Source organism: Dunckerocampus dactyliophorus, chromosome 12 (assembly GCF_027744805.1).
Source record: "Dunckerocampus dactyliophorus isolate RoL2022-P2 chromosome 12, RoL_Ddac_1.1, whole genome shotgun sequence".
Lineage (NCBI taxonomy): Eukaryota > Metazoa > Chordata > Actinopteri > Syngnathiformes > Syngnathidae > Dunckerocampus > Dunckerocampus dactyliophorus.
Window position 1 is genome coordinate 4550318 of NC_072830.1, and position 26699 is coordinate 4577016.

Consider the following 26699-nt stretch of genomic DNA (forward strand, 5'->3'; position numbering starts at 1 on the left):
CCAGAGTAAAGTGCATTACAGTAGTCCAGACGTGACGAAATACATACATACAAAAACTGGGGTGTACGGAAAGCAAAGTTTGACTGTATTTGATGAGAGCGAGTTGTAAACATTGAAGATAACATCACTGGATAATGAAGGAGGTTTAAATGTGTGTGCTGTGTCCAGGTTACAACTGCATTCAGCTGATGGCCGTCATGGAGCACGCCTATTACGCAAGCTTTGGCTATCAGGTTACCAGCTTCTTTGCGGCTTCCAGGTACGTGTCTGTGCTTGGTTGAAAGCTGGCTCTTTTAACAATAATGGCTCAATGTCAACAATAATGGTTTAGAGCAGGGTTGTCCAAACTTTTCCAGTGAGGGCTACACAGTGAAAAATTAAAAAATGCAACTTTTCTTTTCATAACATTATTACTTTATTCCCATACTTGAAGGACTTTATTCCCATAATATTATAACTTTCCCCAACCAAGTTTTCCAAAAATTACGACATTGTTTTGTTTTCTTTGTTTCTCATAATATTACGACTTTTAGAAAATAATTTTTTGTAATACTTCAGCTCTATGCTACTAAAATTACATTATTTTTCCCATAATATTACAAGTTTATTTCCTTATTCTCTTTTTTTCTCATTAGAATCAGACTCTTTTTAAATAAACATTTTGAATTTTTTCTCTTAAAAATAACAGCTGTTTTTTTCCCATTTTTGCTGTTGTTGTTTTTTTTTTATTTTCAAACTCCTTGAACATTTTTCTTGTCAATTTTCTTCTCATAATTATGACTTCATTCCATTCTCGAAATGTAACTCTTTCCACAAACTAATTTTCCAAAAATTACAACTTTATTTGCATGATGTTAATGATGTTTTGTATGATTGTCATATTGCAACTTTAAAAAAGGTTTTTTCTTGAATATTTCAACTTTATGCTACTAAAATGATGTTCTTTTTTCCTAGATTACATGTTATTCTTGTAAAATTAGGACTTTAATATTTTGACTTGAATTTATTATTTTTTTTTTCTAAGTTTAAATGTTAAATTATACTTTTACAACGTGCCGCAGTCCAATTTAAAACAACAGCCGCAGGCCACTAATGGCCCCGGGCCACACTTTAGACACCCCTGGTTTGGAGTGGTGGAATTCGGGACTTCATCCCCTGCTGATTTTGTACCCCCTTACAAAGGTATGAACGTTTCAGAATTTTTAGAGTAGGTTTATTTTAACAGAGAATTTGTAATGAGAGAATGTAAAAAAATCCAGAAAAGGAAATTAATTTCAATTTGAGTGAAATAAATATTTGATCCCCTCCCAACCAGCACGTATTGTGACCCACACAGAGGGGTTATGTGTCCATGAAACCCACAAATTAGTCCTGTCTCTTCAGTTAAGTACTCCTAATCTCAATTTATTTAACACTTTCTTCCATGCAAACATCTCCACCACCATTGGCAAGACCAAAGAGCTGATGTCTGCGACACGGAATGGACTTAGAAGACTATCAACAAGAAGCTAGAAATAATAAGACAAGATAATGGTCAGTCACCCTCACTCTGGACGTCCATGGTGAGGGAGCAACCCAGAATAACATGGGAGGAGCTGGTTCATGATGTCAGAGAATGAGAATGAGAATTGGGTGCACGCCACTGTCACCTGAGTGACTCTTGGGAGAATGTGATGTGGTCACATGACACCGAAATGGAGCTAAAGTAAATTGTAAATGGATTTTCTTTTATATAACGTTTTTCTACCTTGAAAGTACTCAAACGACGATGACGTATCAGGAGCAACTTGCCCAATGATACTTTGACATGGTCACGGGAGAATGGAGGATCAAACCGGAAACACTTAGGTTTGGAGAGGACCACTCTACCACCTGAGCCATGCCGTCCGTGGACTGTCTAGTGGACTGGACGTGTTTGGAGGTTGTCAAAAATGGAGGTGGAAACCTTCTGCATTGAGGCTCTTTCTCTGCTAAGGGGACAGGAAGGCTTCACCGCATTGAAAAATCTTGGATTTGAACCTCCAGGCCTCAGTCAGAACACTGAACACGGGTCGTGTAGAACAGTAACTCAAGGTTTTAAGGTTGGATGAAAGTGGAACATCGGTGGAGAGGTGCTTATGAACCTGTAATAGTTTGATGATGACCTCAGATACTGCGGACATCTTCATATAATAAGATGCCCATGCTGCCTATGGACTGTCCACTGGACTGGATGTGTTTGGAGGCCGGGAAATGGAGAGAATGAGCCCAGCAACACCATTCCGACTGTCAGAAATGGTGGTGGAAACCTTCTGTTTTGGGGATGTTTCACTACTAAGGGGACTGGAAGACGTCACCGCGTTGAGGGTCTGATGAACAGGGCATGTACCCTAAAATCTTGGATGAGAACCTCCTGAACTCAGCCAGAACATTGAAGATGGATCGTGTTGAACAATAACTCCTGGGAGTTTCAAGGTTGGATGAAAGTGGAACATGAGTGGAGAGGTGGTTATGAACCTGTAATCATTTGATGGTGACCTCAGATACTGCGGACATCTTGATATAATAAAAACCCAGCAGGCTCTCATACAGAATGATATTCCTTGAAGACTTGGAGATCCTTGACAGGTGGAGAGATGACAATGGACTCCTCCATCCGAGCCGTGAATCGACCAATCAAACATCATTTTCACACAACTGACTGAGTTTTTTTCATTTGAGTCTGGGAGGGCGGGGTGACGACCACGAAGACGCAACACAGCCAGCAATTTCCTAGCGGCGTCCGATCAAGGTTAGCGCTTCTGACCCCGCCGGTAATCTCTCTGTAAACACATTTCCAGTTAATCCAGAGAGTGGCGGGACTCTCCGATAAAGGTGGACTAGTCGGAGTGTTTATCTTCTGTCAGAGATCCACCCCGCCCCCACCTTTTTCCCCTCTGAGTGCAGCCTAAGCCCCCGAGTGTAAGGTATATAGCGTAATTTCACCCATGATTGATCGCTCAGTGTCATTTAAAACCTCAACGCCTGAATACCGGGAAGCGGCTAATGCTGGTGTGCCGCGCGTGATGCTCGGCGAGGAAGCTGATGCGGCGATAGCGCGGGAGAACGGAAAATATGAGGAGTTTGGTGAAAGATATGGAAGAATGCATGCATGCATACATAGAGTACTTACTCTCTCTGCAGTGACAAATTTATCACGCAAGCTCTGCTTCTTCCTTACAATCTTCATCCTTAACGAAGGTCACGACAGTTGTGAGATTAATATCGGTGGGACTTTCTCCTCTCTTGGGAGCTTTTGATAATTTGTTCATTTTCACTTCCATGGTGATGTTTTATGCTTGGGAGACATAATGAAGTTCAAAAAGTAGACTAATAAGCGATGTGATTCTCAATCCGGGTAGCTACGAATGAAACGAGCGCCATGTTCATCCGCAGCACATGTTGAAACTAGTTTAGTGTTTACGGACCCAGATTACATTTTTTATTAATTTGTGGGAAGAACACGGAACGCCATAACCCAAGCACCACCTGTTGATAGATCTTTAGATCGATATTTAGTAGGGCTGTCAAAAACAGTGTTGCGTCCCCACAGAGTCACAGAGAGTCTGACGGTCTTTCATAACTTTATTCTGACCTGAAAACATCAACAGCAGTGCAATTCCAACACCATATATTTATCTCCAACTCATGGCAACGACACTTCCTCATTTTCACAAGACGACTGCGGGATACATTCACGGATGCTCCGAAAATCACAAGAATGTCTTCATTATGCGTGTATGTGTGGTCTAAATAAACAGAAAGACAACAACAGAAAGTGATTTTCTTATCACTCACTAACGTAACTCTTACTGCTGAAGTACAATTTGATGCAATTTGAAGCCATCAAAGGCGATGAATGCATTTCTCTCGATTTGTGTCCTCAGTCGCTACGGCAACCCGGACGAGTTGAAGCAGCTGATTGACGTGGCGCATTCGTTGGGCATCGTGGTGCTGCTGGATGTCGTCCACAGCCACGCGTCCAAGAACACCGAGGACGGCCTCAACGGCTTTGACGGGTCTGACTCGTGCTTCTTCCACTCACCTCCGCGGGGGGAGCACAGCCTATGGGACAGCCGCCTCTTCAATTACTCCAGGTACTTCCTTTCTGTTTTGGATGTCATCTCAATTTTCACGTTCTCTGTTTTTTCTCTTATGTTTTTATTCATACAATGCGGCATGGGCCAATAAAAAATAAAACAAAGGCACGGGCTGCAAATGGCCTCTGGGCCGCACTTTGGACGCCCCTGCTTTTATAGCTCTTCGTCAGGGTCGAGTGCTTGGTGTGACGTCAACTCAGTGAGCAACCACAACCCTCGTCAACTATTTAGAGTGCTAGCTTTGTTGTTATCGAGTGAACAATGGTAATTAAAGAGAGAAGGGGAGTGTTGTTGCAGCTGGAAATAATCGATGCGTTACCGCACTCATTTTTATTTCAAATGTAGATCGGAAACTGTACAAACTCTTCTCAGTGGTGGTCTTTCTGCCCTCTGAACCAGTTGCATACACGCAGGAAGTAATGTACTACAAGCCAACCAGTCACAGCCTTTATTGTGTGCGGTAGGATTTCTCGAGGTGCACGTCACGCTACGTATAGAGACTGAACTCCAAGCTGAAACGGGTGAAGTGCAACAAAATGCTTACCTGGAGCGCAACGAAGCATATTCAACGGCCAAAACGCACACATGCATGCACTCCTGATCAAAATTTTAAGACCAGCTGAAAAATTGCAATAATTTTATATTTTGCACAAAAAGTCAGACAAAAAAAGAAACTTTACTGCAAACAAGAATTAAAGTAAAATAGGCTGATCAAAAGTTGAAGACCATAGCTCAAAAAACTCTGAAACTAAAATAGAAATTAAATATTGAAAAAAGGAGTGAGTAACGAGTAGCTGTGCCATTCTGGCTAATGAGGTGAAAAATGGGTTTGGGAATGCTTGATGCCAGTGTTTCCAGCAGGCTAGTGGGAATGTTGCTCCAGGTGGTGAAGATGGCTTCACCAAGGGCATCCACTGTCTGGAACTGATGTCCATTTTTGTAAACTTCCCTTGCCATCCATCCCCAAAGGGTCTCCATTGAATTTAGAACAGGGAAACACGCAGGATGGTCTAAAAGAGTGAGCTTATTCCTCTGGGTGAAGTCCTTTGTGAAGTGCAGCGTTGTCCTGTTGAAAAAGCCAGTCATTACCACACAGACGAGGGCCTTCAGTCATGGGATTGGGATGCCCCCTGCAACATCTCCACATAGCCATCTTCCGTTTGACGCTCCTGCACAACCTGAAGCTCCATTGTTCCATTGAAGGATCATGATGGCGCCCCCTCCACTGTGCACAATCATATCTTTGCTAAGATTTTGGCTTTTAAAGGTTGTGCTCTTAAACTTTTGATCAGCTGATGAACATCCTATTTCTGTGGAAGCCCATTTCCGGCACTAAAAGAAAAAAAATATACCCATGGTAAGTCATATTTTTGAGGGGCAGAAAAAAAAATCACAATTATGAGATAAAAAGTGGAAATTATGAGATACAAACTGCGCATGTGCCGAAAGCTCTAGTGAAGAAAGCGGCACAGTTTGAATTTCCACTATCTCATAATTTCGACTTTTTATCTCATAATTATGGCTTTCTATCTTGTAATTTAGACTTTTTATTTCATAATTTTGACTTTTTATCTCGTAATTATGACTTTTTATCTTGTGATTTTAACTTTATGTTATTACTTTTTATCTTGTAATTTCGACTTTTTCCTCATAATTATGTTTTATGTCATAAATATTACTTTTTATCTCGTAATTTCAACTTTTTATCTCATCATTTGGATTTTGTTAATATCCTAATTATGTTTTATTTCAGAATTACGACTTTTTATCATAATTTTGACATTTTATCTTATTTGTTTTTTTAATATCGTAATTACGTTTTATCTCATTGACTTTTTATCTCGTAATTTTGACTTTTTATCTCACATTTATGTTTAATCTCATAATTATAACTTTTTAATCTCATAATTATGACTTATCTTGCAATTTTGACATTTTATCTCATAATTGTAACTTCCTATCTTATAATTGACTATCTCATAATTTATATTTGTATGTCATAATTATGTTTTATCTGGTAATTATAACTTTTTGTGTCTTAATTTTGACTTTTTATCATAATTTTGACTTTTTATCTCATAATTTTGACTTTTTATCTCATAATTTTGACATTTTGTCTAATAATTTTGAGTATCTCATAATTTTGATTTTTTTATATCCTAATTATGATGTTTTATCTCATAATTATGACTTTTTATCTTGTAATTTTGCCTTTTTATGTCATAATTATAATTTACCATTGGGATTATATTATTATTATTATTTATTTTCATTTTATTTTATTTTTTTATTATGGATTTTATTTTTTATGATTTTTATTTCACTTTAATGCTTGTTTGCAATAAATTGCTTGTTCAAAACATTTTTTGTCTCACTCTCATTTCTTCTACTTTTAAGATCCAACAGTGCAAAGTGTACATTCTTGCCATTTTTCACCTGGTCTTAAAATTGAGATCAGGAGTGTATGTTGGCAGGCCTGCGTTTGCGGTGTTTGCTTTTTTCTTTGAATGCATTTGCGAATGACGACAGCTGCAACATGAATGAATACAAAGGAAGTGAGTGTAAAGCAATAAAAAGAGCACATTGTGTCATCATCAATATAAGAGAAGTGTTGTTAAATTCAACTAAAGTGTGTATGAACAAACTGATAAATGAGGCCAGGAGGGGAGTTGACATTCCTGCATTTTTATTTTATCATATATTTCTTTCAGAGACTATCTGATAGGCGGCGATGCGTTCAAGGTCACACGAGACAAAGAGCCGTTCAGTCACACCCAATAAGCTTGCTTTGTTTTTACATTTTCCATATTTTTCTGACAGGTAATGCATGATGATTTGGTGTTCTGGTCGTAATGCTGATATTTTCACCTCATTGCCAGACTTCTTCCTGATCATAAGCGTCCTAAAGGAGTCCAAAAAGCCTATTTGAAGTCAGTGGCAGCAGTTTTCAATACGTTCTGCAGTGCTTAGTGTCCGGCATGGGGGCAATAAGAAGAGGGCAAAGTTGCACTTTCATTAGTTACAGCGGTGTCCTCCAATCAGCGGCACTCATTAGACACAGTGCAGACATATGGCTCCACAATGATGGGGGGAGGGGAACGCGAGGAGTCATTTGTGAAAGCCCAGCGGGGGCTTCACACCGAGCTGGTTTGTCTATTCGGACATCTTTGTTTGAGAGAAGTCCACCTGGCGGGGTAGCGGCAAAGCTAGCGTGAAACGCAGCCTGTTTATAATCGAGCGCCGTCGCTATCGGCCATCACAGCACGACCGCCGTCTTCTTATTAGTTTGATAGACGCCGGCTGATAGCGGCTATCCTGCCGGAGATCTGCTTCGCTTCCCCGCCACCCAGTCTCCGTCGCTTCCGTTCGGCCATCTTTATCACTCAGTGCTTTTTGTTGCTTTGTCGTCTTTTGCCGCACAAGTTCCACTGGAGACCTCCGTGTTTGGATAGATCTCATTTGTTAAGTCCACGTACCTCCGAGGCAAACACGACATCTGCTATCGGTATTCCAAAGGCCTGGCTTTGCAAACATCACTTCCAGCTGGAAGTGTTTTCACAGCTGCTGAATAACAATTTCATTGTTTTTTGTTTATTTTCATTCTGCAGTAAATAATACATAATGGCAGTGGGAAAACTTCAAATTCCAGCTGTGGAAGTTTCTCTATTCTGAAGGCTAGCCGGTTGGGGTGAAACGCTCTCGCTGCTTCTCACTTCCAATTTCACGGCTTCACCTTATCACGGGTTTTCACAAATATATTCATTAACAAATCATGCTGTTTCGTGGTTGATTAGAGCCTACTATTAGCCAAAATATTAAGCAAATAGTATATATTTTCGGCCTACGTGAAGCATTTTTTTAGCATAAATGGCTAAATGAAGTAAAATACAAATATAAGGCATTTAGAAGATAAATTCAATGACGTTGAAAAAAAGTGTGACTTATAGTCCGGAAAGTACAGTAAACAATAAATTATGGCTGGTTTGTGGTTGACTATGGCCTGTTATTAGCCAGAAAATATTGAAAGACAAGTTATGTGTAGTATTGTGGTCACTAGGCATCAATAATGTTATGAGACATGACGTTAGATCACATGACCTTTCACACTGCATGGAGACTGGCTACTGAGCCAGCAGAGCCGAGCCAACATGCCATGGCTCAGATTGAATTGGGAAAAAAAAGGTTCTATTCTCTATCTGTGTGGAAGTGGTAAGCTTTTGGCTTCTTTGTCCTTCTTGCCCACTCCGTTTGTAACACTTTCTTAAATTTAGAATATGTAAATTGGAGAGGCTAACTAGTTAGCTCAGTAGCTTGCTATGCTAACAGCAGCTGTCTTTTATCCCATAGATCCCATAGTCTGCGCAATGTGATGTAAACAAAGAATAATACGAGTGTAAAGGTGACTATCGGGGTGTTATTTCATGTCTGCAGGGCTTAACTTATGTTACAACTCGTATTTAGAAAGCCATACACAGGTTTTCTATGCTCGAACTATGAAAATATTCCACTTATTAATATTGAAACCTACTTAGCAGAAATTCATTTATCGCTGGCGAGTCCGGAACCAATTAATCGCGATAAACGAGGGATGACTGTGCTTGCTAAATATAGCTACAAGGTTGCTATGTTAGCAACACTGATCCCTCCTGCTAGGTCTTCTTCTTCTTCTGACAAACCAGGTGCGTATGAGGCGTGCTAAGAAGCAGAGTAACGATGCCATCTGCTGTACGGAGTAGGAACGACAAGCTGCGTTAATTCCCTTTTGTAATGTGTTTATGAGCGAGGGCTGACAGGTAGTGACAAATTTATTACACATTTTTTTTAAATCAAAAATACATGAATGTATGGGAAACACTGCAATATGTAGCGTGCCGGAACGCGTACGTCCCAAATGTTCCGTATGGAAAAATCAGCTTGTGAATACAGCTGCAGCTGTGCAGCTGGTTGACTTTGAGGTTTTTGCTATCCCGCCCCAAAAAAGGCTTGTACCGCTGCTTTCTAATAAATTGAACAAGATTAATTATTCATTTCAATTTTCCGGAGCATTTGCGTGGAGCTCAAACACCCTTGAAAATATTGAAGGACATTTTGTTTTCCTAGTAGATAAATCCTTTTCCCAAACTGCTGAATCCATCCGAATGTGCAACGTACGCGCTTGTACGGGTGCATGCTGACAACACGGGGGGATGTCAGCCTAATTCATTGGCCGCTGTTTCTTTAAAACATGCCAAAGTCACCTTGAGACGCCGGCCAAGTCAATCAAGGCGGCGGTTGGGCACGTAAGCGAGCTGGCAGCCCAAGAAACCAAACCTTCCATCGGATCAGGGCGCTCCAGATGAGAGAGTTTCTGAGGAACTTGTAATCCGACCACCTCTCCGGGATCGTTTGACTTCAATCTGCCGGTGGATTGGCGAGATACGGGAAGAAGGCCCACCGCCAGGCTTTTGAAATGTAAGCTTTTAACTCCTCACCACGTTCCCATGCTGAGCGGCAGCACAAAGGAATAATTATTCCCTCTATGACGGGATTGTGCTATACGCGGGTGTTTTTACCTCTCAAAGTTGTGTTAATAATCTGCGCATGGGGTGATCTAAACTCCGCATCTTTATCCCAGCCTCTGCTTCTGCTATTACATGAAGGAACTGGCGGAATGGGATTAACTCAAACACTTGCGCTGTAAAAATCAGCTTAAAGCTTTTAAAAAATGCTGCCTATTAGGAGTGTACATGGAGTCACGATGTGGTTTTTTGGTTACGGAACACAGGCGTACCGGTTCCCCACACGGTGTACGTTGAGTGAGGCGCAGGAAGGGTTTATGGCATCGCTCGTCAACTCGGTTAGCATATCCAGTTCAGCCTTCGGTTAGCGATAGTGCCAAGGAGAATCCAGAGCTCAAAAAGCCTCCTCTGTGGTTAAAGTCCCTTGTTTGGGAACACTTGGCCTTCCCGCTGAAATACGTAAACTGACAAAGACAAGGGGATACGATGAAAGCGGAGACTACAAGCTGGAACTGTTAAAGGGATGGTTCAGATTTTTTGACATGAAGTTGTGTGACATCCCCATCAGGATTGTAGTCCATTAACAGCGACTTAGCCCCCACTTGGTCCCGCTAGTCCAGTTCTGGTTGGATTTCAGTGATGAAGAACGTAGTTCCGCTTAGTTGCTTACGGATTTGTTTTACGCCATTGTTCAGTAGAGATGAGGAACAGGAACAGGACTACAAGTATTAACGCTACACTTCAACCAATAAGAAACTACTTCAAATGGAATCATTTTTAAATTGTCTTTTATTTTAAATATTTTATTTGATTGTATCCCATGACTGTGTGGCTTACTTGCTAATCATTAAGCCACCGTGCGGCCTGTTGGAGAATTACCTGCTAGCATTTTGCAGTGTCATTTTTTTAAAAAATCATTAAAGCTGTAGCGAAAGCTAAGCAGTTTTAATCTTTGCATTTTGTTCCCTTACATTTTGCCCAACCGTGACCTTAAAACAGACGTGAGTCCCAAACCACTGTGATAGTGTATTGTTGCACCCCTAATATTTCTGCTCTTCTGCACATCTACTAAGCCACATCAAAGACCACTTAACCAACAATAAAACCCTTAACTATCCAAAATGAACAGGCTTGCCGAGTAATGTATCCTAGAATGGCACAAAATTGAACAATTTGCAGTTTGACTGAGGAAAATGTATTCCAACAGCCAAACCGGTGTCCATGACCTGAATGGAAAACAAAAACTGAACCCAGGGGAAGAGTTCCGAATGTAAGCGTTCTTTCCTTTAGATGTTGATTTAAAGCAAAGTGGATCTACATAAATGTATTTCTAAGTGTTCAGACAAAAAGGACAGTGTTGGCTCCGTGGACCTGAAAGGCTGCCACTGACTCTCTGAAGGCGCAAGCAAAAGGGAAAAGATTGTATTACATTTTGTCTCACAGGCGACAAAAGATCTTTTTTCCGGGATGCTCAGCGAGAGCCAGGCGGAACCAAATATCAACACCAAAGCCCACCAAGACGGTGGGGAGGACGGTTTGTGTGAGCGCGGGAGGCTCCCAGCAGACTGCCTGCACGTCTGTTTAACAATGTGGTGCAGCATATGAGGACGTTCTTCTGTCAACCTTTTTTTTTTCTCGTTTTTTTCTCGTCAATTGTTGGGAGCAACGATTGACATGCAAAAACACAGCACAGAAAATCTGTGACCTTTGCAAACAATTCTTATTTGGATTAGCATCAGATTGTCAAACTCCGTATGCATTAACTTCATTCAGTATTCACCCAGCCCTTGTAAGTATACAGTAATCCCTCGTTTATCACGGTTAATTGGTTCCAGACCCTACTGTGACAAGTGAATGTCCACAAAGTAGGATTCCTCATTTATCAATACAATATTTTCATAGTTATAACGTAGAAAACCTGTTTACAACCTTCTAATATAAATTTTAACATTATTAGAGCCCTATAGACATGAAATAACACCCCTATAGTCATCTTTACACTCCTCTTACCCAATATAGTTGACGTAATAAAAGCAAATAAGACATATTAGAGCATATAAAACCTGTTTAGGACCTTCTAAATATGTTTTTTTTAAAACATTATTAGTGCCCTCTAGACACAAAATAACACCCCATAGTTGTCTTTGCAACCTATCACCCAATGTAGTAGACATAATAAGAGAAAATAAGACATTTTAGACATACAAAACCTGTGTAGGACCTTCTAAATATGTTTAACATCATTAGAGCCCTCTAGACACGAAATAACACCCCTATAGTCACCTTTACGCTCCTATTACCCAATATAGTAGACATAATAAAAGAAAATAAGACATTTTAGACTTGCAAAACCTGTGTAGGACCTTCTAAATATGTTTAACATTATTAGAGCCCTCTAGACACGAAATAACACCCTTTACGCTTTACGCCTTTCACCTTTACGCTCCTATTACCCAATATAGTAGACATAATAAGAAAAAATAAGACGTCTAAGACATGGTATAGGCTCACTTTAACTTCTGGTTTCTGTAGCGTACTTCCTGCGGTGACTGTTGTCTCATCAATGTAACATTACTGACACGTAGTGACCAGTGTCGAATACTGCATATCATCACAATGTCTTGCCTTGCATTTGTATTTAATTCATGTAGCCATTTTTATGCGTAAATGCTTCACTTAGGCATAAAATATTCAAAATGTAGTTATGTGCATATTTTTGGACTTATAATAGGCCGTATTCAACCACGACACAGCGATGATTTATGAATGAATATATATTTGGAAAACCTTGACGGAGTGAAGCAGTGAAATCGAGAGCTTGAAGTGGTGAGGGATTCTTGTGTGTCTTTGGGCAGTGAAACACGTCCACGTCAACGGCCCCCTGGACTGGCCAACTCAAGTCAACGTAAGCGGTTGTCGACATAATGGCTCGCACATTTACTTGCGACTTTAGCTCGAGACATAAGGAGAATGGGTGAAAATGAATGATTTTTGAATGTTTTTTCTCTGTTTGTGTTTGCAAAGGATATCTTATACTCTTATACAGTGCATAGCTGTAAAAGTGTCAAAGGAATACTTCAAACATGTGGCAGTTGTTTTGCATTACTGAAAGTGTTATAATGAGTATATTGACAGACCAGACAGAGTCGAATTTTACGGGTTTTGACTGATTCAAAGCAGAGTGGGGGTTTGCTGACAGCGCTACAAGCCTGTGTGGCCAAGAGCAACAGAGAAAGCACAATTTATGCAACACAGTTTTGCAAAAAAATGTGGGTGTTTTGGACCGTTTGTTGTCGTGTTTCGCCATGTTGTCGTATTTTTACTTGACTACAAAACCTGAACTATAAAACATTTGAATATTAAGAGTATGTGAACATCCCTCCTCCGACTTACTTCATCGTTTTGCAATAACGACAGCGAAACACAAAAACAAACTGCCCAAAATGCCCAAATGTCCGATGTTTCTGCAAAAGGTTGCCATATAAAGCTTGCTTCTCTGTCCCTCTCCGTCACACAGGCCGGCGCTGCTCTGTCAACGCTCTGCTTTGTATGAAGGCATCCATCGTCTTCCTGGAGCTGCTGTGTCGCAGTCCCTATGATTACCGTAATGACCCGAAAAGCACTGAAAGCGTATCGTCTTTAGCAGGGATGTCAAAAGGTTTTCCAGTGAGGGCCCCAACTTTGCCACTTTGATATTTTGTAAAGGAACATATGTAGGCATGCTAACAAGTTACATACACTGTATTTCATCTCACTCTTTACTTTTTTTTGACCCATTTTTTAGTTTTCCAAAAACATTCCTTTCATATTACAACTTTAATCCCATAATATTTTGACTTTATTCCCATGTTATGATTTCTTCGCCAACTTCATTTTCAGAAAATTAAAACAGAAAATGTTTTTTTAATAGTTTCTCATATGTTTTTAAACAATAACATATTTTTCTTTCATATTTCAACACTGTGCTGCTCAAATGATATTAGTTTTCCATCGTTAAAGTATGACTTTTTTCCCTTTAATTTTTGGACTTTATTCTCATAAAATAACAGCAATTTTCCCCTTTTCTGCTGCTGTTTTTTTTTCATTTTCCAACTATTTCTTCAACTTTTTTCTTGTAAATTCTTCTTGTAATTCTGACTTTATTCCAATGATATTTTAACTTTATTCTCATATTACAACTTTTTCCGCTACCTAATTTTCCCCAAATTTTGGTTTCTCATAATATTACATCTTTAAAAAAAACAACTTTTATCTGAAATATTTTATTCTTATGCTACCAAAATAATGTCATTTCTCATATCTCATAATACGATGATGTTTTCTCATAAAATTCAGACTTTTTCTTGTTAGATGACACTTTTTTTCTCTTAATATTTCAACTTTGTTCTTGTAAAATTACTGCTGAGTTTTCCATTTTACCTTCTGTTGCATTGGACTAATTCAAGACTTATAGTTAGAATAGTTGAAGACTTAAGGTAATTGAAAATCGTATTTCCAGCTACAGCTCTGATGTTAAAGATTCTTTTAAAAAACATTGGGCGGGCTGGATTAAAAAGCTTAATGCGTCGTAGTTTGGCCATGTGTGAATTAGCCCGTAGTTATGCTGCTGTTGTCTGTTCAGCCTGCTGAGCAATAATGATGAAGGTAAGAATAGAATGAGTTCTTCCATGAAAAAGCACACCTTATTTGTCCTTTGCACATCATTCATCATCATACGCTCATATCTGCAGCTTTCTCAGAACTTTCCCTGTGCCGTGGTGACAGGTTGACCCCTTGGTGTAAAATCTTCCCCACTTCCTCCGTCTGCCCGCGACCTTGGGTGCACCGCATTAAAGAAGGTTCGCAGTCGTGTTTGTCTGCAGGGCGGAAATAAAACCTGATACGGCGCAACCGAGCATGAAGATGAGCTGAAGGGAAGAGTGTGTTATTCCAGTGGCAACTCCTGCAGCAGCATCTGCTTGCTAGCTCATAAATATGCCGTCTATGCAGTGGAAACCAAAGTTGGATGAAAAATCCACCTCGAACGCTTCTAAACTAACTCAACAAGTGTCTACTGCTTTTTCTTTGGCTTTTTTTTTTTTTTTTGTGATGGTACCACAGAAGGGATAGGAAATGCTCAGTAGAACATGGCTGAGAATATAAACAAGGAATGCACACCATCACGTGATCTACGTGGATGGACGAGCAGTCCTTTTATGTGACGAGGCTCGCCTCCCAACTTCGTGTTTCGTCAAGTGAAGCATGAAAACGTGAACACGTAGAAACTGTTGGCTTTTTTAACAGTGGTACACGTATGCTATACATTTGACCTGTATTGTCACAGATTTATAAACTATTACCCACTTAATGCTGAACGAGATGTATTTTCTGCAGAAAAACTGCCAATTTTCAGAGAAAGAAAAAAAAAGATTTTTTTTGGTCAAAAGAAAAGTGAATTTGCATGGTCACAAATGTGCGGGCATCTAAAGTATACAGCAGTATGCAGTCATATGCCCAATGTTATTCATACCATGGCTTTCGAGAAAAGTGTAAAAAATAAATAAATACATATAATACATTTTTAAAATTATTTTTATAAGGACTTTTTTTTTTTTTTACCAAAAATTTTAGAATTTTCAGGGTAATAAATGGTTAATCGTAAATGTGCGGGCAGCTACAGTATGCAGTCCAATGCCCAATGTTATTAATGCCATGGCTTCAGAGGAAATGTAATGCTGTGTAAATATGCTGAATGGTAAATGCGTGTCATACCATGGTTTTACAGAAAAATGTAAAAAAAAAACCTTTTTTTAAAAAAATTACTTATAAAATAATTTAAGGAAAAAAACATACATTTTTTAAACCAAAAATGTGCGAATTTGCGTGGCTGTGAATGCTGAATGACGAATGTGTGAGGATCCACTCTACTTGCTTTTAGAGTGCGAAACCTCAGCGCTTGAGAAAAAGAACAAAAGCATAAAGGCAGGAACCTAAAAAAGTGGTACATGAATGCTGTAAATGTGACCTGAATGATCACATATTGACAACTTATTACTGACTTCTGGTGAACGAGATGTGTATTCTGCATGAAAAACTGGCCCGTTTTTGGATGTACAATGTTGTAACCACACATTTTTGAAGTGGAAAAAAAAATGTACATATTTGTTGTTGATTGCAGTTTGATGAGAGGGAGCATGCTGTGTAGTAAAAAGTGTATTTCAAGGCTGAGGTGGGCGAGTCAGCGCTGCTTTGTGCTGTTATGAATGTTGCGAAAGTGGCTTTGCTTACATTCTCACTTGACCCTCCTCAACCTCTATTTAGGCGCAGATTTATTTTCCCGGCCGTGACGCGGCGGCGGCGCGGAAGCAGTTTGACATTTTGTATTCGATTAGGGCCTATTTCATCATGTCAAAAAAGCTGTTGCAGCAGCAGCCAAGAGGCCCGGAATCAGGCTCGGGCAGAACTCCAATAACCTCTCAAACTGCCACATCCATCCCGACACTTAACAGCTCTTGCTTTTAATAATCCCTCGCTCTCTCCTCAAAAATACGACTGAGGGCAGGTTTTAACTGGTCCTCCTGCTTTTTATTTTTAAATGTGCAGCCCCATCCTCAGGGATGTCCGACCCCGGCGCGAGCTGACAGGTGTGAAGCCAAATGTTACATCAGCGCTTCCTCCTTCCCTGGAGGAGGAGCACGAGGGGACTCGGCGTGTTCCGACAGCAACAGCAGCAGTTGCGAGGCTGGGTGGTCACGCAGACCCTGTGATAAATAGATTAGGTCCTCCACTCCACTGCACACAGCCAACAAAGACTCCGACACAGTGCGTCCTCTGGGGATGGAGATAATAGTCAGCCAGAGCTAGCGGGCACCGCAATGAAACCGTCCTGCCACATTAGGAGCCACGACGCCATTCATCATCAAGCCCAATTACGGGCCGGGTACTTGGATCCGCCGGTCCCGCAGCAGATACGCGGCTCAATGAAGTCATCGCTCAGTCTGCGCTGTTAATGCACAAGCAAATTGCAAACTACACTGGCCTCTTGTTAAAGCACGAGGCGGTGACTGTAAAACATGCTTAGGGGGGCACTAATAGAATAAAGTGGAGTCATATTGCTGCTGGAAGTGCATCCATTATAAACAGTGGACGCTCCATTCCATTCATTTGTTCACACTTACACGGTGGATCCCCGTATATTCTCCATTCAGCAACACCTGCAAATTTGCAGTTTTTGGTCAAAAAATAGATATTTTTTCCTCCAAAAATAGGCGTGTTTTTCCCCATAAATTAGTAATACAGTAATACAGTGGTGTATTTGCATGTTTGCTCGCACTTAAATGTTTCAGATCCATCCATCCATTTTCTTTACCGCTTCATCCTCCTTAGGGTCGCGGGGGCATGCTGGAGCCTATCCCAGCTGACTTCGGGCGACAGGCGGGGTACACCCTGGACTGGTCGCCAGCCAATCACAGGGCACATATAGACAAACAACCATTCACACTCACATTCATACCTATGGACAATTTAGAGTCGCCAATTAACCTCACCTGCATGTTTTTGGGAATGTGGGAGGAAGCTGGAGTACCCGGAGAAAACCCACGCGCACACGGGGAGAACATGCAAACTCCACACAGAAATGCCCAGGGGAGAATCAAACCCAGGTCTTCCCGATCTCCAGGCTGTTCCTGTATTGGCCAATGTGCTAACCACTAGACCACCGTGCGGCCCATGTTTCAGATCATGAAACAAATTGAAATATATAAATTAATATTTAAATTACTGACTATTTATTTAAATTTGTCCCACGTTTCAGATCATGAAACAAATTTAAATATTAGTCAGTGACAACACAACTGAACACAAAATGCAGTTTTTAAATGACACTTTTTATTGTTAAGAGAGAAAAAAAATCCAAAGCTACGTGGTTCTGTGTGAAAAAGTGATTGCCCCCTAAACCTAATAACTGGTTGGGCCAACCTTAGCAGCAACAACTGCAATCAAGCGTTTGTGATAACTTGCAATGAGTCTCTTGGGCTGTGGAGGAATTTTGAAGAATTGTTGTCATTCAGCCACACTGGAGGGTTTTCCAGCATGAAGCACCTTTTTAAGGTCATGCCACAGCATCTCAATAGGATTCAGGTCAGGACTTGGACTAGACCACTCCAAAGTCTTCATTTTGTTTTTCTTCAGCCATTCAGAGGTGGACTTGCTGGTGTGTTTTGGATCATTGTCCTGCTGCAGAACCCGAGTTGTTTCAGCTTGAGGTCACCAACAGATGGCCGGACATTCTCCTTCAGGATTTTTGTTAGACAGCAGAATTCATGGTTACATTTACACAGCAAGTCTTCCAGGTCCCGCAGCAAAACAGGCCCAGGCCATCACACTACCACCACCATATTTTACTGTTGGTATGATGTTCTTTTTCTGAAATGCGGCGTTAATTTTATGATGTAATGGGGGACACACCTTCCAAAAACATCAATTTTTGTCTCATCAGACCACAGAGTATTTTCCCAAAGGTCTTGGGGATCATCAAGATGTTTTCTGGCAAAATTGAGACGAGCCTTAATGTTCTTTTTGTTCAACAGTGGTTTTGGTCTTGGAACTCTACCATGCAGGCCGTTTTTGCCCTGTGTCTTTCTTATGGTGGAGTCATCAACACTGACCTTAACTGAGACAAGTGAGGCCTGCAGTTCTTTGGATGTTGTTGTGGGGCCTTTTGTGACCTCTTGGATGAGTCGTCGCTGCGCTCTTGCGGTCTTTTTGGTTGGCCGACCACTCTTGGGAAGGTTCACCACTGCTCCACGTTTTCACCATATGTGGATAATTTCTGGAGTCCCAAAGCCTTAGAAATGGCTTTATAATCTTTTCTACACTTATAGATCTCAATTCCATTCCATTCCATTTTCCTCGGCTTATCTGGGTCCGGGTCGCGGGGGCAGCAGTCTCAGTAGGGAAGCCCAGACTTCCCGGTCCCCGACCACCTCCTCCAGCTCCACCGGGACGACACCAAGGCGTTCCCAGGCAAGCTGTGAGACATAATCCCTCCAGCGTGTCCTAGGTCTTCCCCGGGGCCTTCTCCCAGCTGGGCATGCCCGAAACACCTCACCAGGGAGGCGTCCGGGAGGCATCCGGACTAGATGCCCGAGCCACCTCAGCTGGCTCCTCTCAATGTGAAGGAGCAGCGGCTCTACTCTGAGCTCCTCCCGGATAACCGAGCTCCTCACCCTGTCTCTTAGGGTGAGTCCCGCTACCCTACGAAGAAAACTCATTTCAGCCGCTTGTATCCGCGATCTCGTTCTTTCGGTCATGACCCAAAGCTCATGACCATAGGTGAGGGTGGGAACATAGATCGAACGGTAAATTGAGAGCTTTGCCTTCCGGCTCAGCTCTCTCTTCACCACGACGGTCCGGTACAGCGACCGCATTACTGCAGACGCTGCGCCGATCCGCCTATCGACCTCACGCTCCAACCTTCCCTCACTCGTGAACAAAACCCCGAGATACTTGAACTCTTCCACCTGGGGCAGGACCTCATTCCCAACCCGGAGGGAGCAATCCACCCTTTTCCGACTGAGAACCATGGCCTCGGATTTGGAGGTGCTGAGTCTCATCCCAGAAGCTTCACACTTAGATGCAAACCGTCCCAGTAAACGCTGCAGGTCACAGCCCGATGAGGCCATCAGGACCACATTGTCTGCAAATAGCAGAGATGAGATCCTAGTGCCCCCGAACTGTACTTCCTCGACACCTTGGCTGCGCCTAGAAATTCTGTCCATGAAAATTAGAAACAGAATCAGTGACAAAGGGCAGCCTTGGCGGAGGCCAACGTTCACCGGAAACAGGCTTGACTTACTACTGGCAATGTGAACCAGGCTCCTGCTCCGGTTGTACAAGGACTGAATGGCACGTAGTAGCGCGCCACCAATCCCATATCCCGGAGCACCCCCCACAGGATACCGCGAGGGACATTGTCGAATGCCTTTTCCAGGTCCACAAAGCACATGTAGACCGGTTGGGCAAACTCCCAAGTACCCTCAGTACCCTTGCAAGGGTGTAGAGCTGTTCCAGTGTTCCGCGACCAGGACGAAAACCACATTGCACCTCCTGTAGCCGAGGTTCGATTAACGGTCGTACCCTTCTCTCCAGCACCCTGGAATAGACTTTCCCAGGGAGGCTGAGGAGTGTGATCCCCCTATAGTTGGAACACACGCTCCGGTGACCCTTCTTGAAAAGGGTGACCACCACCCCAGTCTGCCAATCCAGAGGTACTGTTCCCGACTTCCACGCAATGTTGAAGAGACGTGACAGCCAAGACAGTCCCGCAACATCCAGAGCCTTGAGGAATTCAGGGCGAAACTCGTCCACGCCCAGAGCTTTGCCACTGGGGAGCATTTTGATTACCCCAGATACCTCAGCCACGGTGATGGAATTGTCCGCGTTCGTGTCCTCAGTCTCTGCTTCCTCTATGGAAGGTATGTCAGTGGGATTGAGAAGGGCCTCAAAGTATTCCTTCCACCGCCCAACTATATCCTCAGTCGAGGTCAGCAGGCCCCCGTTCCCACTGTAAACAGTGTGGACCGGGCACTGCTTCCCTTTTCTGAGGCGCCGGACAGTTTGCCAGAACCTCTTCGAGGCCGACCGAAAGTTGTGTTCCATGGCCTCACCGAACTCCTTCCACACCCGAGTTTTTGCCTCGACCATCGCTGATGTCGCGTGCCGCTTGGCCTGCCGGTACCCGTCAGCTGCTTCAGGAGTCCCACAAGCCATCCATGCTCGATAGGACTCCTTCTTCAGCTTGACGGCAGCCCTGACCTCTGGTGTCCACCATTGGGTTCGGGGCTTGCCGCCACGACTGGCACCGACCACCTTGCGGCCGCAGCTCCAATCGGCTGCCTCAGCAATGGAGGCACGGAATAGAGCCCATTCGGACTCGATATCCTCGTCCTCTCCCGGGATGCAGGAGAAGCTCTGCCGGAGGTGAGAGCTGAAGACTCGACGAACAGGAGACTGTGCCAAACGTTCCCAGCATACCCTCACTACACGGTTGTGTCTCCCGGGTCTGTCCGGCATCCTCCCCCGCCATCTAATCCAACTCATCACCAGGTGGTGATCAGTTGACAGCTCAGCCCCTCTCTTTACCCGTGTGTCCAAAACATGTGGACGCAGGTCTGATGATACGACTACAAAGTCGATCATAGACCTGCGGCCTAGGGTGTCCTGGTGCCATGTGCACTTATGGACATCTTTATGTTCGAACATGGTGTTTGTGATGGACAAACTGTGTTTCGCACAGAAGTCCAACAACATTGCACCGCACGGGTTCAGACCGGGGAGGCCGTTCCTCCCAATCACGCCCCTCTAGGTCACACTGTCATTGCCCACATGGGCGTTGAAGTCTCCCAGTAAAACGACAGAGTAACCACCCCTCTGATGGACTCCAGGAAGGCTGGGTACTCTGAACTGCCGTTTGGCGCGTACGCACAAACGACAGTCAGGACCCTTTTCCCAACCCGAAGGCGTAGGGAAATGACCCTCTCGTTCACCGGGGATGACTCCAACACAGAGGCACCTAGCCGGGGGGCTATTAATAAGCCCACACCAGCTTGCCGCCTCTCCCCTGCAGCAACTCCAGAGTAGAACAAGGTCCAGCCCCTCTCAAGGAGTTTGGATCCAGAACCCAAACTGTGGGTCGAGGTGAGTCCGACTATATCTAGTCGGAATGTCTCAACCTCTCTCACAAGTTCGGACTCCTTCCCCGCCAGAGAAGTGACGTTCCATGTCCCAAGAACCAGATTTGGCCGCCGAAGACCAGGTCGCCTAGGTGCCCGCCCTCAACCGCCGCCCAAAACGCAATGCATCGGACCCTTATATGCTTGCGCCTGCAGGTGGTGGGTCTACGGGGGGGAGGTCCCATGTGGTTTCTTCGGGCTGAGCCCGGCCGGGTCCCATGGGTGAAAGCCCGACCACCAGACGCTCGCCTGCGAGCCCCTCCCCCAGGCCTGGCTCCAGGGTGAGGCCCCGGTATCCCACTTCCGGGCGAGGTGTGGTCTCTCCTCGTGTGTTTGTTCATACGGGTCTAGATCTCAATTAAACTCAGCTAAGTGATTTCTTGATTGAGAACAGGTGTGGCAGTAATCAGGCCTGGGTGTGGCTACTGAAGTTGTACTCAGGTGTGGCAAACTACAGTTTTAACAGAGAGGGCAATCACTTTTTCACACAGGGCCATGTAGGTTTGGATTTTTTTTCCTCCCTTAAGAATGAAAAGTTTCATTGAAAAACTTCATTTTGTGTTCAGTTGTGTTGTCATCAAACACAAATTCAGGGATTCTTGGTTACATTTTTTTTTTCTCTGAAAATCTCAGAAAAAATTTTTTTTTTTTACCTCCTAAATTATTAAGACAGTGGGTCTCGCACATTCGGGATTCAGTATTCATGCCTCCACAAATTCTCAGATTTTTGTTCAAAAAGTATCTGTAATAATTGTTTTTATCCAAAAATAGGTAACAGTTTTTTATCCCCCTAAATTAATAATAAAGTGGATCCTCGGATATTCACGACTCAGCATTCACACTCCGGCAAAGTCACAGATTTTTCAGGCAGCACTCCTCCATTTGTGGTAAGGTGTCGGCGCTTCCTTTTGGCTCCTTTCGGCGTTGAAGAACACGCGGCAAAGTAAATAAAAACACCCCCGCCCGCATGGTGTTTGTTTACCCGAGTGGAGCGCAAAATCCTCTCTGTTCACCGGCGTGCTCAACGCTGACCGGAGGTCACGCAGTCGCTCTGATGGACAAGCAAAAGAAAACCTGAGCGACGGTTAATGAAAGTGCCGTCCGCTGCCTCCCACCTCCACGCTGCGTGCGACATAAGCACGCTTTGGTTATCAATACCTGAATGTCCTGCAGCGCTGGAAATTAATTCCTAGTGTTCAAAGTGCACGATGAGACATGTGAATAATTCAGAGCTGCTGCTGCTTCTGACCTTGGCTGTGTGTGTGCGTGTGTGTGTGTGCGTGTGCGTGTTAGCTGGGAAGTGATGCGCTTCCTGCTATCCAACCTGCGCTGGTGGATGGAGGAGTTCAAGTTTGACGGCTTCCGATTTGATGGCGTCACGTCCATGCTGTACCATCACCATGGAATAGGTAGGACTTGTCCACACCTTCATTTATTTAAAAACGCTAAAACAGGGGTGTCCAAAGTGCGGCCTGAGGTCCATTTTGGGCCTGCGGCTGTTTTTTTGTGTATTTTTTAATTGTAAATATTATTTAACAAGAAAACTTTAAAAAAAAAGCAAAAATGGAACAGTCAGTTGTAATTTTACAAGAAAAAAGTCAAAATATTAAGAGAAAAAAGAATACATGTAACAAGAAAAGTCGTAATATTAAAGGAAACGTAACATTTTAGTAGCATAAAGTTGAAATATTAAAGAAAAAATGTGATTTTACAAGAAGCAAACAAAACGAATAAAGTTATATTTTTGCAATAATTAGGTTGTAGGAAAAGTTATGTTATGAGAATAAAGTCAAATTATGAGTTGTGTGGTCCTCAGTGTCTTTTATTGTTTTCTTTTGACTTTTGATTGGTTTCATTTATCCTAGTTTTTATTTTTATTTTTTACCTATTTCTTTTATTCATTGCCTTCATTGTTTTTCTTCTTGTTTTAAATGGGTTAATGTTTTAAATGTTTTTGTCTTTTTTTGACTTATTTGTTTTTGCTGAATTAATTTGTACTTTTACTTGTTAGAATTCATAGTTTTACTAGTTTGTGCAGCACAGAAACGGAAACGGTGTTTCTAAAATGTGCTATGTAAAGTCCAATAAAGTGAATTGGACTGGAAAATATGGGAACAAAGTCATAATACTACCAAATGAAAATTTGCAGAACATTTAAATAGCACAAAATATTTTTTTTTTTTTTTTAAAAACTGCCGAAATGGGGGAAAAAAAACAATGGTAATTTTGCAAGAATAAAGTAAAAATATTAAGAGAAAAATTTTGATTTTAACAAGAAAAAAGTCATGATTTTATGGGAATAAATTTGTAATATTATGGGAGAAAGTAATGTCATTTTAGTTGCGTAGGGTTGAAATTTAAAGAAAAAATACCTTTTTAAAAAAAAAAAGAGAGAGAGAAACAAATTAAACAAAATTAGTTTGTAATTTTTGGAATATTAGGTTGGGGATAAAAGTTATAATATTAAGGCAACGAAGTCAAAATAACATAATATTATAAAGATGAAATAGCTGAAAAATATATATATATTTTTTAAAAAACAGCACAAATGGGGAAAACACCCCAGTTGCTGTTTCATGAGAATAAAGTCAAAATATTAAGAGAAAAAAATCATATTCGAGACGAAAAGGTGTAATTTTGTGAGAATAAACTCATAATATTTGAGAAAAAATATGTCATTTTAGTATTAAAGATAAATACTAATTTTTCAAAAGCTGTAATACGATGAAAAGCAAACAAAACAAAGTTGTAATTTCTGCAAAAATAGGTTGAGGAAAAAGTTAGAATGTTACAAGAATAACGTCCAAATATTAGGAGTTAAGGTTGTATTCTAACTGGAAAAAAGTGTAATTTTACAAGAAGAAACTGGTCGTATTATGGGGAAAAACTATGCGTGAACTTGGAATATTAAAGTATTATATACTGTAGTATTACGTATAAAGTATTACAAGAAGAAAGTTTACAAAAAGAAAGTTGAAATAGTTACAATGACTTTTTAAAATACAGCAGCAGAAATGGAGAAACAAAGCAGTTGTCATTTTTTAAGAGTAAAGTCGAAATATGAAGCGAAAAGCGATTTTAGGAGAATAAACTTTGTTATAATATTATAAGGAAAACTAATGCAACATTAAATGTGAGCGTCTCTTCTCTGAAAAAGTAGAATGTTCTCACGTTTGGTGCTGATAAACATGCTCTCTCGGGACACATGCTACTATTAAGTCCAAATTGAGTGTGTGGTTATTTCCTCGGAAGGAACCGGCTTCTCCGGGGACTACGGCGAGTACTTTGGCCTCCACGTGGATGAAGACTCTCTGGTGTACCTGATGTTGGCCAATCACATCCTGCACACTCTCTATCCTGACTGCATCACCATCGCAGAGGTAAAAGTCATCCTTTGTCATCCAGTGACGTTGCCTGCGGCTCCTATTAGCGAAAGTCACTTCTTCATTAGGCTTCATTGCTTCCTTAAGTATTCATTGGTGTCATTAAGAACTCATGTACAAGGCAATCACATGTCACGCTTGGTAACTCATTCAATCACAGCCTTTTTTCAAATCAGACAACCCCTTCAGTAGCGCCATGCTCTTCCACTTCCTCCTTGGTGTCAAGTGTTTTTACATGCAAAAGAGCCATGTCGAGCTCTTATCAGACGCACTTCTGCCACCGTGTGGTCGTTTTTATGGCTTAAAACTGCTCTAAAAGTGACATATTTTAGTGTGTAGTTGCGTCATCACCTCTTTTTGCCGCAAAAACCCCGCGGAAAAGACGTATAAATACGTCTTTGTGATTGGGCGTTCGGGTTCATAAAAACATCTAAATATGTCTTTGGTATTGAATGAGTTAAACTCAGCCGAACCGCTAAGGCGAGGGTGTGCAAAGTGTGGCCCCCTCTGCTCTTTTTTTATTGGCGGGTGGCACATTCTAAAAATATCATTTAACAAGAAAACTTAAAAAAAGAAACAGAAAAACAGCAGCAAAAATGGAAAAACTAAAAAAATTCAAAATATTAAGAAAAAAAAGAAAGTTATAATTGTACGAGAAGAACGTTGTAATATTATCAGGAAAAATAACATCATTTGAGTAGCATAAAGATGAAATATTAAAGAAAAAATACGTTATTTTTTTAAAGATGTAATATTATGACAAGCAAATAAAGTTGGCTGCGTAAAAAGTTATAATGTTACTAGAATAAAGTAAAAAATATTACAGGAATCAAGTCATAATTCCGAGAAGAAAATTAAAAAGTAGAAAGTTGAAATAGTTGGACCTTTTTAAAAAAAAAAAAAAAAAAGCAGCAGAAATGGAAAAAGTAGCGGTAATTTTATGAGAAAAAGGCAAAATATGAAAAGAAAAAAGTTCAGCACAAACTCTTAATATTGAGAGCTTACCATTTTATTATCATAATTTTTTTTTTCATTTGAATATGACTTTTTTTTCTTAATATTTTTTATTTTTGCGCTGGCGTTTTTTTATTTTCTAGACTTTTTTTGTTAACTTTCTTCTTGTACATTTTGTAATTCTGACTTTATTCCCATAGAATTTTGACTTTATTTCCCTAAGAATTTACAACTTTATAGCAACCTAATTTTCCAAAAATTACAACTTTATTTGTTGTTGTTTTGTTTCTCATAATAGTACATTACATTAAAAAAAATTATGCTACTAAAATATTTTCTTTGTAATATTATGCCACTGTTCTCGTAAAAATACAACTTTTTCTTGTTAGATTGCAACTTTTTTCTCTTAATATTTAGACTTTATTATTGTAAAGTTACTGCTGATTTTACCTTTTTTTTTCTTTTTTAAAAATTATTTTTGTTAATTGATATTTTTAGAATGTGCCACAGGGCAGTTAAAAGAAACAACAAAAAAACAGCGGACCGCACTTTGGACAAGCTTGGTTTAGACGAACTTGCATGCTGTACAATTTTTCTGTCAAAATGAAAGAAGAAATGCATTTAGAAGGGAAAAGGTGAAGTGCATGATTGACACGCATAATTCCAAGGCTGTGGCGGGCCGCATAAAATGATGTGGTGGGACACATCTGGCCCCCGGGCCTTGAGTTTCACACCTGTGGGCGAGAATGTGACTTCGATTCCATGCGTTCATGGATCATGGTTATTACATTATCATTCATTCGTTATGAGTACCCGTACATGTAGGAATATTTATCAATTAAACCTGGATTGTGTGACGAGTGAACAATGGCAACTGAAGAGAGAGGGGAGGGTTCTGGAGGTGAATTTAATCTAATCATTACCACAATTGCTTTTATTGTAAATGTTGACCCGAAATGGGAGGAGCAAGTCAACGTCAAGCTAGCAGGACGATTTGGAGGGGGAGGGGGTGATTTTGGCCGTTTGCTGGTGGTT

At 41.4% G+C, this 26699-nt stretch overlaps 1 protein-coding gene across 1 annotated transcript in view; it reads left to right on the plus strand.

The window, feature by feature from the left end:
• Positions 1 to 26699, plus strand: part of gbe1b (glucan (1,4-alpha-), branching enzyme 1b) — a 117292-nt gene that overhangs the window by 32671 nt on the left and 57922 nt on the right. Inside the window, exons 6-9 of the mRNA XM_054794897.1 lie at positions 169 to 259; positions 3906 to 4115; positions 22621 to 22736; positions 24580 to 24707. Coding sequence (XP_054650872.1) covers positions 169 to 259; positions 3906 to 4115; positions 22621 to 22736; positions 24580 to 24707 — 545 coding nt within the window. The remainder of the gene's footprint in view (positions 1 to 168; positions 260 to 3905; positions 4116 to 22620; positions 22737 to 24579; positions 24708 to 26699) is intronic.